At 53.4% G+C, this 16,857-nt stretch overlaps 5 protein-coding genes across 6 annotated transcripts; 1 reads left to right on the forward strand and 4 right to left on the reverse strand.

The window, feature by feature from the left end:
* Positions 1-453: 453 nt before the first annotated feature.
* Positions 454-1,433, reverse strand: PV07_10121 (uncharacterized protein; the record flags this gene model as incomplete). Its single annotated transcript, XM_016397428.1, has 2 exons — positions 454-1,000; positions 1,063-1,433. 2 exons carry the CDS (start codon positions 1,431-1,433, stop codon positions 454-456), a joined length of 918 nt encoding a protein of 305 aa, XP_016244619.1.
* A 330-nt stretch (positions 1,434-1,763) lies between these two features.
* Positions 1,764-3,481, reverse strand: PV07_10122 (uncharacterized protein; the record flags this gene model as incomplete). The annotated part of the gene is made up of 3 exons (XM_016397429.1): positions 1,764-1,899; positions 1,949-2,349; positions 2,396-3,481. 3 exons carry the CDS (start codon positions 3,479-3,481, stop codon positions 1,764-1,766), a joined length of 1,623 nt encoding a protein of 540 aa, XP_016244620.1.
* Positions 3,482-4,026: 545 nt separating this feature from the next.
* PV07_10123 (uncharacterized protein) lies at positions 4,027-5,785 on the forward strand. Its single transcript, XM_016397430.1, has one exon. It carries the CDS (start codon positions 4,526-4,528, stop codon positions 5,603-5,605), a length of 1,080 nt encoding a protein of 359 aa, XP_016244621.1. The 5' UTR covers positions 4,027-4,525; the 3' UTR covers positions 5,606-5,785.
* On the reverse strand, positions 5,660-8,347 carry PV07_10124 (uncharacterized protein). The gene has a single exon (XM_016397431.1). The coding sequence runs from the start codon at positions 8,323-8,325 to the stop codon at positions 5,890-5,892; it is 2,436 nt and encodes an 811-aa protein (XP_016244622.1). The 5' UTR covers positions 8,326-8,347; the 3' UTR covers positions 5,660-5,889.
* Positions 8,348-8,856: 509 nt separating this feature from the next.
* PV07_10125 lies at positions 8,857-16,629 on the reverse strand. Of its 2 annotated transcripts, XM_016397433.1 has the most exons (3): positions 16,086-16,629; positions 9,784-15,817; positions 8,857-9,728 (listed from the first exon to the last, which is right to left on the reverse strand). In XM_016397433.1, exons 2-3 carry the CDS (start codon positions 15,781-15,783, stop codon positions 9,537-9,539), a joined length of 6,192 nt encoding a protein of 2,063 aa, XP_016244624.1. In that variant the 5' UTR covers positions 15,784-15,817; positions 16,086-16,629; the 3' UTR covers positions 8,857-9,536. The 2 variants fall into 2 exon arrangements, with proteins under 2 accessions (XP_016244624.1, XP_016244623.1); XM_016397432.1 differs by having other exon boundaries at positions 9,784-16,629.
* Positions 16,630-16,857: the final 228 nt, after the last annotated feature.

Genomic DNA, 16,857 nt, shown 5'->3' on the forward strand with positions numbered 1-16,857 from the left:
ATCTCAACTGTGGCTGGGCGCAATCATTTCCGGTCCTGATGCGGATTAGCTCAGTCATGTGACCGACTCCGCCCCGTGGCGCAGGCTTGGCAAACAGGTGAAGTGGCGCCATCGTACTCTCGTACAACTTGGATATAAAATGCCGGTGGCCATGTCGACACCATTACGTGGTTGTAGTAGATCAGAGGGGGCAACCTGTGTGATTTGGGCAGAAAGCGATGCACTGACACGCTTTCCTCCTGGCTTCCATCTATTACCGACATGGTCTCGAATATGCAAATAGTGATCGGAGTCCGAACATCCAAGAGTGGATGACGCAGTCTGTAGTGGACACTAGCGTTGGGAACACTAGATGATACGAATAAGAAAAGGTATCGCAGTGGAGCATTATGATAAGTGCAATATAATTTCACGAATGCGCTTGACTTGGCACCAGAGTAGAACTACCGTTGTTTATTCTGCGGTCTGATCCTCGTGGAAGACCAATGCTCGCACCTCAATCGACTCTCGCGAGTACTCATTGACCGTCTCGGGGTTCACAAACGCCGTATGTGGCACTCTCCTGGCCCGGCCGTCCAACTTTGAGTCAAAGCATTTGATCAAAAGCACTTCTTCTGGCGTCTGGCCATACAGATAGTGCCACTGGTGCTCCGGGTTGGGTCGCACAGTGTAGGTCTCGCCTTGTCGGTTGGGGTAGATCAGACCGACGCCAATGAGGTCGGAGTCTGGCACCGAGTGTGCCTCAGCCACGGCGAGGGGATCCTTGAGGATCGTCTTGATGGGTCGCCAGACGTTGATGATCTGGTAGCGGCTCTTGAGCAAGGTATCAGCCTCGTCGGGGAGATGGTAAGGAACTCGCGACTTGGCGGCGCTGTAGCTCTGATCGATGTGTACACGGTTCACAGGGCCACGCAGAGGAGTTGTGATGGGACTTCCTCGCTGGTCCTTCTGCGCTCGGCGGATCGTGTGATCGAAGATCAAGACCCGGGAGGCTCCAGTTCTGCCATACACAGTCGTCAGCTAGAGTCAGACCAAGCAGGTAATGTCCAGGACATCACTCACGCATCCTTCAACAGCTGTTCGGTCTCTGGGTAGTAATTTGCCTTGATTTGTTCATCGTCAAGAAAGTCCTTTTCAATACTCGTGTGACGATAGATCTCGAAGCCATTCTTGTCGAGCGTGTAGTTCTTTTCTTCACCTCTGATATCATGTATCGTCACATCCACTGGTTCGACAGGTCTCTCGTAGGTCTCTGGCTTCCCAACGTAAGTTGGAGCCGGGGGGCTTCCATCGCCAGGATCCTTGTAGTAGTTCAACTGGGTATGGACATGATGTTTCTCGGGTTGGGGCACGGAAGTGCTCTTCAATTGTGCCGTCAGAGGTTCGAACGAGGTCGAGTGACCACCAGGCTGTTGAACTGCTGCCGATGCCATTGTCGTTCCTGCTTGCTAGATAGTTCTTGGAGCTGCGCCAACAAGTGAGGACGCCCCATACTTATGGCCAATGCCATGGCATTTCCTGATTTGTCAGATAGCACGCCATCCTGGGTTGTATACACGCGATGGTCAGATAGAGTGTGGGGTAAGTCATCCAGAACGCGTTTGTGTCTATACCGAGGCCAATGGGCATCTATGCCATTGGATGACGTGCCCGAGTTGCTCAGGCGTTCAGGGTCTTATGTTCAGTGAACCGAAGCGTTCACAGTGACTTGTTTCACGCCCTTCCAATCGGCACTCGTTGCGCTTATCAATACAGTGCGGTGATTATAATTCCTTGCGGACGAGTTTCGTGATGGTTGTCCCATCACCGAGGACATCCGTTTCTTCCTCCAACCTGTAGCCTCTATAACGCGGTAGCGCAATCGTCCACACGAACCAATAAGCGAGTCCGAAGATGAGACTATAGATATGGTCAGCATACGTCGTTTTTGGGTGGGGATGCGGCTTACATTGAAATTCCGACCAAAGCATATGTAGCGTAGAAGAAATTGACATCCGAGGATCCCTTGCTGGAAGGAAATAGCGGAGCGCCAATCAATGCCACAGACAATACGATCCTGAACCATACAGCTGGAATCCAAGCCTTGAATGGACGGCGCAGCTCGGGCTTCTTGTTGCGGAGAACAATCAAGCCAGCACCAACGGCCAAAGCGAAAAATTGACCTGCGTATCCTTCAACATCGGCAATGAAAGCATATACCGTGGCAGAGGGCGGTAGGACGATGACCAGCACCGATGGCACATAATGGACGAGAAGCCCGCCAAGGGGTGCGCCAAATGGTTTTGAAGAAGCCAGAATTTCCGAAAAGGGGAGAAATCCTTGCCGTGCGACTTCCTGATTGACTCGCGCCTGTCATAGTTAGGGTGCTGAATGCTCGAGAGGGGAAATTTCATACCAAGCTGAACGTGACCACCATGACATTCCCAACAGCGCTTAGGGCAATGGCAAGGGGAAGGAACTTGTTGCCAAAGCCAGCCCCAAAAACACGCTCGAAGAAAAGGGCTGCTATGAGCTCTCTGCTGCGCTTGACCTCCTCCAGCGGCACTACCGAGAGGTATGCGACGTTGACGAGCACATACATTGTACAAGCCGTCAGCAACGCCACCGGGCCGACTGATTTGAGAGTTCGAACAGGATCCTTCACCTCATTGAGGACATTGTTGACATTGCTGAGACCCGCGTAAGAGTAGAGAATCTTGAAAAACGCTGTCGACAAGTTATTCCACGCCCAGTCGGAGCCACTCCACAGGTCATCCCAGGCTGTGGCTGAGGCATGGTCGGTCATGTTGCTGGACGAAGTATGGGGGTGCAGCAGAACCACAAATAACCCAGTCAAAATCATGAACACAATCAACCCGACCTTGACCCAACCTAGGACATTTTGGATCCAGATTCCTGTCTTGTAGAAACAGCTGTGGACGATTGTGATCCAGGTCAGCAATCCGACAGCCAGTAATTTGGTGTTCAGGTCGTCGGGTGTGGCGCCGGCGGCGAAAAGAGTGTATTTTGCAAAGACGATGCAATTGCTTGCCGTGAATCCAAGCAGCACGGCCTGGACAGCAACCAAAGTAGAGGTGAGGAACCGCGGTTTGCGAAAGGTATACTCCAGATACACTTTTACTCCGCCTGAACGAGGAAGCATGCAGCCATATTCCATGTCGATGGCGAGTCCTGCCCACGCAACAAGAGCCCCAATAACCCAGAGAACCAGAGCCAGACCGGGACTGCCTACGTTCTGGACGATTGTTCCAGGCATGGCGAAAATGCCTGATCCGATGACTCGAGAGATGACCAGGATGTAGGCGCTGCCCCAGCCGATGTTTCTCCCCGCCGTCGACGTCTCTGGAAGCACATCGTTGTCGACATTTCTCTCATCCTTTGCGGTACCAGGTACGAGGCTTTCCGAATCGTGCACGGAGCTTTGGTCAGGGTTGGGGGATAATAGAGGTGACGTTTCGAGGTCTTGCATCTCGGGAGCCATATATTATTCGAATTCAACACTCACAAAAACAACGTCCTCAAAGCAGACCCGAAAGACAGAGTGACCACAGCACACCGGCATATAAGAGAGGGCTGGGATCGTACAGACCGGCTTGGACGAAACATGCTACTGCACAGGAAACCCCGTGCTGACAAACTTGACATACAGGGACGTATGTCGACATGTCAATATATTTGGCCAAATGTATCGCATCAGTTCGCGGGTCAGTCGCGTCACAGTGCTGTGGCCAGTGAGGACATGATTGGGCTTGCTCATTCGGGGCCTCCATCACGCCATAACCTCTTATCTCAGGGGCTGATGTTTCTGACGCGGCCAGGTCAGATAATATTCCCGCAGAGGCGCAGGATGAGGGCTCCTGAGTTCCCTTTCAATGCGCCTTTGCGATAAGTGAGGCCGGCACAAGCCATTCATGTTCTTCTTTCCTCACTGGCTGCTTCCATCTGATCTGGACAGCCTTGTTGAGGCGAGGTTGCTTGCCCAAAGACTCGCCAAGCCAATTAGTCAGCCGGATAAATAGCGGACCACTCGGCGGCTGCCAAGCTTCTCCCCGCAAAAATGCTCCGGGGGCAATTCACGTGTTTAGTAGCTGAGCCTCGGCCCGTGGCTGGCAACACTTCCTAACTGATACCACAGCTATACGCAACGGCTACGGCGGACTGGCCGTGTATCTCGACTTATATTTCTCATCATCCTCCATTTTCCCAAGAGCTATCTCGAGGATATCAGCCATGCCATAGGGCAACGCACGAGCCAGCAAGTTTTGAGCCTATTTGACGATCAAGGGCGGGAGAATCCTCAGTTGGGCCGTGAACCGAGGGCAAGATCCGGATACATCTAAACAAGCAAGGGAGCGAGCCTAGCATTCTATTGGCTGAGTCAGACCTTTGAAGCTGTATATAATCACAGCAACATATCAACATCTGGAGCAACAGGACCCAATCCTTTGTCTAAGGGAAAAAGAAAAGGAGAGGGAAGAATTGGAGCATTTAACGGCCTCGAAAAGACTTTGGCGAGATCTCCACCATGGCCAACAACCAACGCTTGACGGTCGACAAAATCAGAGTCAAAGATGACCCGCGAATCACGTTCCTCTCGGCCTTCTTGAACGGGAAGACGTACGGCTACCTGTTCAGCCCGGCGTCGCCCTCGGTGCCGAAACGAGGCACCATCTTCCTCATCCACGGCTTCCCGGACATCAGCATGGGCTGGCGCTATCAGATCCCGTTCCTCACCAAACTCGGCCTCGACGTGGTCGCCCCGGACTCGATGGGCTACGGCCGGACCGACGCCCCCAAGTGGACGCTGCAGGACTACAGCTACAAGCGGGCGGCCGACGACATGGCCGAGCTGTGCCGCCAGATGGGGCTCAGCCGGATCATCCTGGGCGGCCACGACTGGGGCGGGTCGATCGTGTACCGCGTCGCGCAGTACTACCCGGCCCTGATCGCCGCGGTGTTCAGCATCTGCACGCCCTACTTCCCGCCGAACGCCAAGTACGAGCCGCTGGGGATGCTGGTGCAGAAGCGGCTGCCCAACTTCGGGTACCAGGAGCACTTTGTCTCGGGCGAGATCGAGGAGGCAGTCCAGTCCAAGGCCGAGATCCGCCAGTTCCTGGTCAACATGTACGGCGGCCGCACCGCGGACACGCGCGAGGTGGCCTTCGACGCGAACAAGGGGCTCGACCTGGCGCGGCAGGCGCGCATGGGCTCGACCAAGCTCCTCGCCGCCGACGAGCTCGAGTACTACGTGGACGAGTACGCGCGGCACGGCGTCTACGGCCCGCTCAACTGGTACCGCACCCGCGAGGTCAACTACATGAACGAGTGGCGCGACTTCTTCGGCAGCGGGCGCAAGGCCCCCGCCCAGGCCGACCGCGACCAGAGGCTGAACCAGGAGGTGCTGTTCGTCCTGAGCAAAAAGGACCAGGCCCTGCAGCCCTTCATGGCCGCCAAGATGCCCGAGCGCATCCCGCGGCTGACCTGGCGCGAGGTGGATGCGGGCCACTGGGCGCTGTGGGAGAGGCCCGAGGACTGCAACCGGCTCATTGGCGAGTGGTTGGAGGAGAAGGTCTTCCCGATGATGGCACGGGAGAGCAAACTGTGAGTCGAGAAGGCTCTGAAGGCCTCTCTGAAGAAAGGAAACTGAAGTCTTCTGTATCTATCATATTGTCAATTGACTTGCACTTGGCTGGATAATCTCGGGGCCCATTTCGCCTTCGAGCTATTTGCAAAAAGCGGTCGAAAAAGATTCATCAAGTAAGAATGCTACTTTTGTTGTCCGCGAGCTCTTTACGAGGACATTTTCACGCGTGCCTCCCACCATCGTTATGGCACCTTTCAAGCCCTCTTCCCACTCATAGTCACCACTCGCCGCAAACCCAATGCCACTCACAAATGCATTCCTCTCACATCGCTCAAGATCAATTCCGCAATCGGCTCCGTCAGAGTCTCATCCACACTCAGACTCATCAACTTCCCGATCTTGACATTGATCGCGCTCTCCCTGTCATCCACGATGCTCCATATCCTGTCCTTGATGTCGAACTCGGTCTGGTAATCCAGCAAGAGCTTCTCGATCCGCGGCTTGTGGTCCAGCACACTCAATTGCGGATCGCGGCCCAGGGATACGGTGATGGTGTACTTGTCCATGTGCGGCGCCGGAGGGACGTGCACGAGCATGGACGGAGTGTCTGGGAACTTCGAGATGGAGACCTTGGTGTCCGCGGTGCGGTCTTGACCATCGACCGTGACTTTCAGATCCTTGGGAATCTCGGTGACGGCGAGGAATCGGAAACTCCACGTCCGGCCCGTGACGTGGGCGGTGAGTTCACCCTTCGCTTGGTCGTATTGGATGAGTGAACCGCGCTCACCTGTCTGGGGGCTCTCGTTCTTGACTTGGTCTGAGTCGTCAGCTGGATCTTCGAGCACGGAAGTCTGTCCGTTGCGTCCGATCACCACAAGCACCTCGAAGTGTTCTGGGTTGAGGCCACCGTTGCCGGGCATCTGGTTGGCGTCCAGAGGGATGATGCTGCCTTCGTGTGCCAACACAGGGATTTCATGCAATGGGCGGTACATGTTCAACTCCCTGTTCCCGTCGTAGACTGTTCCGGTGAAGATGTCCACGTGGCGATGCATAGGCGGCAACCAGGCCTTGACACATGCCAAATTCGTCCGCCTGTCCCGCGGCTTCACGATCGGGGCCACAATGAGTTCCGAGCCAAAGAAGTACTGATTCGGCACCTGGTAAGCCTCTCCGCGCTCCGGGAAGAGCCAGTACATCGGCTGCATGAGTGGCTCGTCTTGAGTCGAGGCGCGGACGTTGCATGTGTAAAGGTAGGGGATCATGCGGTGCCGAAGGCGCATGAATCCCTCAATGACCTCTTCGCTCTCCTTGCGATACAGCCAGGGTTCCTTGGATGTCCACCTCGAGTTGGAGGAATGCAGACGCATGATGGGGCTGAAGACGCCAAACTGCACCCACCGGGTCACCAGCTCGTCGTCGCGTTTGCCAAAAAAGTGGCCTCCAATGTCGTGACTCCACCAACCATACCCGATATTTGAAGCTGTGGCGGTGAACTCGGGCTGAAACTCCAGCGAGGCCCATGTTGTCACCGTGTCCCCTGAGAACCCCACGGGATAGCGATGGCTACCGGGACCAGCATATCTTGAAAAGATGAGCGGACGTTTGCCGTGAAGGGCGTTGTCGAGGAAATGGAAATGGTTGAGTAACCACAACGGGTCGATTCCCGGCACCTTGGTATGAGAGCCCTGCTGCCAGTCGATCCACCAGAAGTCGCAGGCAATCTTCTCAATACTCCGATGAAGAATCCCCAAATATGCTTCCATGAACTTGGGAGTCGTCGGATCGAACAAAATAGGATTCTTTTGAGAGGTGTCGTGGCTCAGAAACTTGGCCATCTCCTCATACGAGTCTTCGTGCGAATGGATGCCAGAGTGCGGATGGTCGTTGAGGGTGATCTTCAGATTCCGACTGTGAATCTCTCGTCCAAACGTCGCGGGGTCGGGGAACAGCTTCTTGTCCCAGGTGTAACCCGTCCAGCCAGCATGAGGTACTCGAGGATCATCCACCATGTGCCAGTCCATATCAACCACTGCGACGGACAAGGGAACATTTTTACTCTTGAATTGGTCCATCAAACCGATATACTCGTCCTGATGGTACTTGTAGTACCTCGACCACCAATTTCCGAGAGCCCATCGAGGGAGCAACGGTTGCTTGCCGCTGACGGCGTAGAAGTCCCGGATAGCACCCTTGTAATCATGACCATGGCAGAAGAGATACCCATCGATCCGATCACCAGGTCGCCGACCGGCCACGAAACCCTGGCCGTCAAACAGCATCGACTTGCTGTCGTCAAGAGCGGCATAGCCAAACCTGGACAGCACGCCGTCTCCCATGTCACATCGCCCGTCGACCTCGTCCAGAGTTCTAGCCGTGCCGCCCAGATTCTCCCGCCTGCCGTGGCTGGGCTGGGCACCGAACCGCCATTGCGCTCCCCAAAGAGTCACTTTGGCCGAGAAGCTGCATAACAGTCCACTGGCGCTGAACCGCTTCTTGTCGTAGCTCAGGTGGAAATGGTCGTTGATGATCTCGAGTTCTTCTGGCCTGTCGACCACTTGAAACTTGGGCACGGGAAACTCGCGGTTGATGGCAAAAGTCGAGGCTCGATCTTCGAACTTGCCGTCATAAGACCATTCGTACCGGATCAGACGGTCAGTTAGGACAGTGAAGCGGTAATGGGGCCCCGAAACGAGAGCATGGGCATGGGTAACAGGCTTGCTTTCAAAGTGGTAGTGCTTCATTTGGAAGGATACTCTGCTTTTTGTCAAAGACTTTGAGGACGAGGAATTAGACCTAAAGATCTTGTTCATATAAACACCACGTGGTAGAGGGGAAGGCAGCAAGAGAATCTATCCGAGTACCGAGTATACCACAGCCAGTGTCGGCCTTGTTGTCTGGTTTGGAAACCCAGGCGGACAACAGCTACGCCCTTTTGAGGCTTCAAGGTTTCAAGAAACGAAAACGACTGGTCTGTTGCAAAGAATAGAGTCAAGAGACAGGTGGCAGACATGTGCTAGGAATGTCATCATACTTACCACAGACAAATGGATGGCACTCGGAGTAATGCTCGGGGAAACGAAGTCGATCAGCCATTTACCAACCAGATCCATGATCATCGCTTAGCTATGCGGTCATAGCAGACGCCGATCATATATCCTGTAATCCGAGTACCGTGTTGGAAGTACAAGCAGATCCACTTGTCACAATTGTGGCTGGAGGACGAGGCTGAAAGCATGGCACGAGGCTGAGGCTAGAGAGCGAGCAAGACGGGCAAGGTAACAAATATATGAAGAAAGTTCATAGTCGTCTCTCTGAGGAAAGCTGTAGCTGTAGCTGTGATATGCCGTGCTGTACTGTCCCGTCCCCTGCTGTTCACTTCTTCACAGCCTTCCTCAAAGCTGATTCCAAAACCTCATATTGCACCTTTTGCTCTCTGCACCCGTGCAGGCAGCGATTGAAACAAATGCTTGACCAAAAGCCATATTTGCAGAGGATAGCATATCCTGAAGAACCCTTCCCTTTTCCTCTCAAGTACACAAGCAATATGGTATGTGCATAGGGACCTAATCCAAAGCTTCCAGACGCTCGACAACGCATTTCAGTGTGTTCGTAACGGCGTTCATCCCTTCCCAAAAGCCCCCCTACCTAGTCGTTGTATGAAAACCCTCATCAAACAGCAGTTCCGTCCCAAGCCCCCCTGATTAGGCATCAAGCCCGAATCACAAACTTGCCATTGATCCTGTTCATAATTTCCGTCCCAATACCCTCCCAATACTGATAGCAGATCCTTCCATGCCCCTGGAAGCATCAATTACTGAGCCATTTCTCTTTGGTTGTACAGACGTTGATATGCAAGCGGCAATTAGGGTCTTGAGCGTGTGAAACCTCCCATGCTAAGCTCAGTGCCTTCCCAAAAGACATCTGCGTCGTCGATATGAAGGAGTCGTTCCCGTCACCCTGATTCTGAGTCTGTTTCTTCCCCGGTATCGGGAGTATGGATCTGATTTCGCTCTTCTTTGACTTCGGCAAGGATCGTCGATATCTCGTGCAGGACCTCGCTGATTGGCTTGGCTTGATCAAAGAGACTGACTCCCTTCTGGAAAGGCCGGTACATATGTCGAAGCTGCAGGGTCGTTGCACATGCCTGTAAAAAGTCAGATTGTTTTCCCCAGACGGACGGGAGCAGCTGGTCTGCTTACCTCAACCCGCGTCACCTGGTGTTCTAGCAAATTCATCATGAAGCCATCGGTTTGGACGCCGCCCCGTTCTTTCATTCTCGTCAGCAGACTCAATTCAGGCTTGTGCAGTCCGGCTGCCCGCTCGGGAGCCTCTAGACAGCTGCACAACATCTCCAGGCGCAGAGCGATGTCCCATAGTTTCCAGACCTCATCAAGCTGCAAATCCTTCAGTTGGCTGTCTTTACCGAGAGTGCCTGGCTGGCCTTTCTCGTCGGCCGTAGCAGGTCCCTCGCCTCCCAGCTGGACTTTTTGTTCCGCCCCAGGTGGTATTTCTAGTCGACTCGCCAACGAGTGCGGATACATCAGATAGATGTATTCAGGATTTTCCAGACCCTTCAGCTTCTTCTCTCCAAGATCTTTGACCTCAAAACCTTGGCTGCTTAGTTGACGGAGCTCACGGCGAATCTGTACCGACAGTGGATCGTCATTAACGGTGTCCTCTGAGCCTACAGAATCTCGTCGGTCATCGTCTGCATAGCTCTCCAGTGTCCTTTGAACCTCGGCAATAAAGTCGCTGCTCACAGTGATCTGTCCACCGTCGGCCACAGCGGACACTCTGGCAGCTTTGTTGACCATAGGCCCGAAGTAATCCATTCTTCGAGTGATTGGATCCTGCTCGCACACGGGTCGCCCCCAGTGCATACCCATTCTTACCGACAGTCCACGGTAGATGGTGTTCTGTTCCGAGTCCAACTTTTCCTGACAGTGAACCGTCTCCAGAATCTCTTGGGGCCAGGGCAATTCCAGGAGATGACTCTGGCAGCTGAAACACCAAAGTAGCGCCGATGTCACGGTTGGGAAAGACACCATGAATGCATCGCCTTCGGTCTTGACTTCGTAACCACCAATGATGCGAAGCTGTCGCCGCATGAGCTCGTTGTGCATCATGATCGCCGATCTCATGGGCACTGGGAGGATTTCCCACAATGCTGTTGAATTCTTGATGTCAGTGAAGCATATTGCCACGTCACCAACCGGCGGCTCTGGCTCTTCGAGTCTCGCAAGCCGGGAATCGCCCACAAGCGTTTCACCTTTCCGTCGAGCTTTCCGGGAACTTGGAAATATGGCACCTTCATCGAGACCCATCTCCTTCGCCATCGACAGACTGGTCCCTCGGAAACGATGATTACCTCTCTTTCTGAGGTCTGAAATTCCGAGGACCATGACCATGATCTTGTCCCTGGCACCAAACGCCATTGCTAGATCCCTCAATTTCTGGGCAGCCAACATGAGATCGTTCTTTTCGGCTCGAGCCGCATCGACGGCCACATCAACCGTAACATAATCCCAAAATTCTTTCGTGGCCACGACGATGAGCTCGTCCGACTCGGTAATCTGGCATTTGAACGTGTGAGGCGCGGCGATGACTGAGGGCATATGACTATAATAGCCAAATGCTCGGCTCACTTCGAGGACATCGTTGAGTCTGCCTTGCCTAGAGACATATCCTCCCGCCTCCCTGATCCGCTCCCGTTCACCAGGCTCCGCGGGGTCGTGTTTTCTCGTCAATTGTCGATGTTGACCATTGGACTGGATGAGTATGGCCTCAATATCACCAACATTCGCGACGTGGAGTTCCTGCCCATTGATGTACAAAACTGCCGCCACGCCACCTGAACTCAAATCGTCGGGCCCCAGGATGTTGGCGACAGTCGAGCCCCTGTGGCCATTAGCCAACCTGTGCTCCTTCGTGTCGAAATTGCTGCTCGCAAAATTTGCCATGTCCTTGTTAATTGCGAGGAAGGTCCGTCTGAGGGCGTCTATTGGAGTATCTTTCAAGCTCTCGGCCTTCTTCAGCTCGTCGTAGAAGACAGCCGAGAAGTTCTCGTGCAAATACTTTGCAACCCTGGACCCGCCGCTCGACATTGTCTGGCCGTCGAACATCCCAATGAGTATCTCGCTATCTTGGCCTCGAAAGTTTGGTTTCAGGAGATCCAGGGTTGACAAATGCTCGTTCTTGCCCAAAGTGTCTGCCATCCCATACATTAACGCCCCAACCACGGAAGCTGAGGTTCGTACACGGCGATCTTCGTTGTCATCCGGAATCGTATTCGTCAACAATGTCACATCCATGAGACCCAGTACGCGGAGATACTTCAGGGTGTTGAAGCTTGTAAGGTCCGTGGTGTCATTGCGGTTCATTGAATGGAAATGCGACTGGTTCTGGTGTGCGGCAGGCTTAATTTCTAGGCGCTTGTTGGCGGAGAAATTCAAGTACTTGAGGTTTGTGTTGCGATTCCAGTTCCAATCATATGGCCAGTTCGAGACGTTGTACTTTAATGAGTTGCTCCCGACATCGAGGGTGGATAGTTTGTGCACATTGCAGAGCTCGGCTGGAAGCACTTGGAAACGGTTTGCATTCAAATGCAATATTCTCAGATTACTACTCTCTTCGAGGTCATCGGAAGGCAGAGATGTCAGCTCGTTTCCAGAAAGGTAGAGCTCACTCAGTTGAGGCCAGCGTCGCAGCACCCCTTGAGGGAAGTCGTCGAGTTCGTTGTATGATAGATTGAGAACGCGGAGCTCTGGCAAGAGAACGAGCTCTCGGAAGACGTCGTCTTCAAGGCGATTGTCAGCCAAGTACAGATACCGGAGTGATCCTGCAAATGTGTTGTGTAGCCGCGCTTGTGATATGTTGGAATCCTTGCGAGTGGCAGCCGACATTGAATACTCTGTATTGGTTCTCGAGATCACGGATTGCTTTCGATGAGCACTCAGTGAAACAACAGAATTCTTCCGAGCGCCCGGAGAACTACCAATGCTCATCATTCCCGATGATGCCTGGCTCGGTCGGCGGGCTTGAAAGTCTTCAAGCTTGCCAAGGTCGTCGAAGCTGGGAGACGTTGATAGTCCCGGAGTTGCGGTCGGGGTGTAGTCTTTGGGCTCACTTGGAGGCGGAGCCGCGTTCTGCTTAGGAAATGTCTCCAACACATTCGAGGAAAGATTCAGCGTCTCCAGTTTCCTGCAATACCAGATTTCAGGAGGGAGGCTCTTGACATTGCACTCCCTGAGGTTCAGGAATTTGAGCTCCGCGAGATTTCCAATGGAAGGAGGAACTATGTTCAGCGGATTTTTGGCCATGCTCAGGAATTCAAGTTTGGTCAGCCGTCCGATCTGGGATGACATGTTGGAGAGATGATTCTTGTCCAGATTTAGCTTCTGCAAGTTTGGCATATGATCGAACATTGTTTCCTTGAACTCGACAAGTTTTGCTGAGGCAATGTTAAGGCTAGACAGCGTCGGCACAGGTTGATCCAATTCGAAAGACGTTATTGGGCAGTGATCCAGGACCAATACCCGCAATTTCGGAAACGAGCCTTTGAATGTCGTGATGTTGTTGTGGCCAACGAGCAACTGTTCGAGATTCGGAAGGCTTGTTACATTGTCGATGTTGGTTATTGCGTTGAATCTTGCATCAATCTCCTTCAGATTGATCAGACTTGCAAAAGTCTCATTGAAGGGGCCTTTTAGATCATTGTTCGTGACCCAGAGGCGTTCGAGAGTGGTCAATTGTGAGATTTTCGGGAGCGAGGAGAGTTTGTTGAAGCTGATGTCAAGGTCCACCAAGGACTTCAAACTGCATATATTCTCTGGAAACGTGGTGAAGTTGTTGGAAGAAAGATTCAGGCTGCGAAGCTGGCGGAAATACGAAAAGCTGGGCGGCAATTCCGACAATTTATTGTTTGCCAGTTTCAAACTCACGAGGCCCATTAACCTGTGCAGCTCTGCGTGTTCCAATTGTTCCAGCCGATTGTTTGACACGTCAAGCACAGTTAGTCGGCTTGCCCAAGCCAAACTGGGTGGTAGCCGCCACGCTTCATTGCCAGTGAATTTGATCTCGCGAAGGTTGATGCAGGCGGTGATAAAGTCCTTTGGCACTTTGAGTGCAAGATTCCGTGAAAGGTTGATTGAGATTATCTCGGACGCCTTTGTATAAAGGATAATCGGTATTGTCACCAGTGACTTCCCGGAGAGATCCACATGGCTGAATTTCTGCATTTTGTTGAACGCCGGGTCTTTGTCAAGGCCGCTGCCATAACCCGTCTGTTTTTCATGGCTGAATGTGAATCGAATGAGATAGCTGTTGTCCTCTCTGCCCACCTCCTCCACTCTGTCTCTTTCTGTGTAGCCTGCAAGGTATAGGAGTTTCTTCTGCATGGCCACGGGACGTTCTCCCGACCCTAGCTGTCTCGACAATTGATGTTTGCGCATGAGGAGTTGGTAATTGTCAATAGAGTCATGCAGAACGGATTTCTTGGCAAGCGATTGGAGCACTTCGGCCACAGTGGCGTTGATAGACATGGACAATGTCGCAAATGTGCCATCCGTTCTGAAGACACGCATAAAGTAGGATATACCATCCTCTTCCTGTATGGCCGGCAGGCCGTCCTCCGTGGCTTCTGGTAAGCTGTCAAGCACCTCATCTTCCTGTCCCTTGACAGCCCAGCTATCTGGGGCATCCCAAGCAGGGGCAGAGAGCTCCGACATTGGTGTCGCGGAGGCTTTTCCCGTCCAAATTCCTGCTTCCCCGGGAGTTTTCGGAGCCGGCGGCTGAGAGATGATGTCCGACATGTCATCAAAATTCGTGTCAAGGCTGAAGACGCCCGCCTGCATTGGAGCTTGTTGGCTTGTTGCTTTGCCCTTCTCGGAGGTATCGCTTTGGATGCTAGGTCCACGATGTCTGCCATGCCGAGTGAACCTACTCGCCTTCGATGAGGCCGTCTGCGTCCGGTCAAGCTTAGGAGAAGGATCGGTCGCTTTGATTGTTGATGCGCTGTCCACCGATGCAACACTCGTCTCTCGATCTCGTTTATTATCAGAAAGGTCGGAAGTAGTGGTCTTTGTCGACTGTATCCTGCCCTTCTTCTGCTCCTCCGGTGGCCGTACCACCTCCACGTTGGTCTTGATCGGCTCAGGCTGGGGTGACTGCTTATCCTTGCGCGATTTGGTGAGTTTCGAAAATATCGATCTCTTCTCCGATTGTGTCGGGGGTTCCTTGCGTGACTGGGGTGCTGGGCTGGCATTCCGAGTGAGCGTCGTAGAAGAGCTCATTGGCGTGCTGTTGGGTGGCGTGTTGCGGTAGAAAGCCAGGTTGCTCGTCGACGATTCTCGACTTGTCGAAGGTCTTTTGGGTATTGATGCAGGGGTTTGCTGGCCTTTCGGGGGGTCTTCTTTGCTTCTTGTGTGCCGATGGAGCAGGCCACGTCGGTGAGTAGACGCCGGTGCAACTGGCTGTAAAGATTCGTGTTGCGGCTGCAATTGTTGTTGCTGTTGCTCCTGCCGTATTGGTGCAGAGCCGAAGTTCGAGACATCTTCAAAATTCTGATAAGCCCAAGGGGTGACATCGCTTGAGGGAGGAGGAGCAGGGGTCTTAGGTCTGTCGTCGACAGTGGTCTGAGTCTGGACCGAACCACTCCGCTGTGATGGCTTGTCCGATGAGCTGGCAATCGGCACTGACTCTGCCAAGTCTGCTGTTGAACCTTTCCGCGAATCTGTAGGATCCTCGCCAAAGAAACCCTTCAAGCTTTTATGAAATCGGCCATTAGCGGTGCTGCTCCTTGAGCCTGTACTGCTGACTGTTGTAGCACTGGCTATGGACGGCCGTCTTGCATCACCATCATATTCTGGCGAATCTGATGTATTTGTTCTTGCAGTATCCGGACGCCTTGACGAGCCCGGAGCATCTCGGCCGCTTGAATCGTTGAAATAAGACGAGTTCAATGGCCGTGTGCCTGAGATATGTGCCTGGGGGTCTCTTTCCCAAGGCGCGATGTCGTCGTCATCATCCGGATGCTGGGTGTCCCAGGGCGCGATGTCATGGATAGCTCGTGGTTGTGGGAATTGCTGACGGCCTGTGGCATTGGGGTTGGTTCCGGTTCCAAAGATGGCCATGGCCTTCGGGGGCATTGGCTGCGTGGGTCTGGTGTCCCATGGCGCGACCTCGTTGTTGGAGCGGGACATGGCGAGAAAAGGGAGAGTAGAGGCTTGTATAGATCTGAGATTCCACGTCAGCTCAACTGAGCAAACCATGCCTCATGTGTTTTCGACAGAGAGCATAAATGAGAAATAACAATATGGATGGCCTGCAAGTGAGACCCTCAAGGGGCACAGAGCGAGTAGCGGCACGGGGCAGATTCGAGCCAGGCCACCGAAAACCACCCAGTTCGCAGTGCGATGTGGCAGTGATGATCAGATGCTGAAGTTCAAAGTCTCAAAGGGAAGATAGGCTCGTGCTGGCGAATTGCAACATGTGTGCTCTGTACCTTCTCTTCTCCCCAGTGCTTTTTTTCCTTCGACGTTTGACACTTCACCCTTGTCTCTGTTCCCTTCAGCTCATGGTCTAGTATAGTCGGTATGAATTTCGCGTCGGGCGCAGACAAGTACAGTCAACCATGCTCGGTTCAGTCGCGGACAAGGCCAGCTCAGGTTCGAAAATTGAGGTTCTTTGGGGGCACTGAGGCGTCTTCGACACCGAGACAGACTCGAAAGGATTATGTGGATTTATGAGCGAACCTCTAGATACGCATGGGTAGATTCAGGTGTAGCTGGTCAGGCATTGCGGGCTCGCGGGTTCAATTGTCGAGGGTGGCCTTGTGCGGGCTGTCAACTGCTCGATCGAAGAACAAGGGTTGGAGGAGGACTGGAGATGGGCGTCTGGGCGTCTTGACGATGGTCGACGAAGAGGAAGGATCAAGAAACATCGAATGTAGGCAGGCTGCGGGTGAAGACGACGACGCAGTTGAGGTGAAGCCGATGATGAATGGGTGATGGCAACGGGTCGAGCACGCATACGAGTAGTAGGCGAGCAGGCGTTGGATCGTCTTGGGTCGGTTTGTGGAGATCGCAACGAGAGAGGAGATGGGGTTGACCTCGAAGCCCAAGTTCTGGACCGAAGCCGATCAATGGGCATCAATTGGCTACCCGGGCGCCCACCCGCTCTCGCCTGCCTTAATTTAGCCTTATGCCCTGGGCCGTGATGCCGGCAACTGAGCCTGGCAGCCCCTCACCTACAGCGACTTCCTCTCACCCTCTCCA

Source organism: Cladophialophora immunda, assembly GCF_000835495.1.
Source record: "Cladophialophora immunda strain CBS 83496 unplaced genomic scaffold supercont1.6, whole genome shotgun sequence".
Lineage (NCBI taxonomy): Eukaryota > Fungi > Ascomycota > Eurotiomycetes > Chaetothyriales > Herpotrichiellaceae > Cladophialophora > Cladophialophora immunda.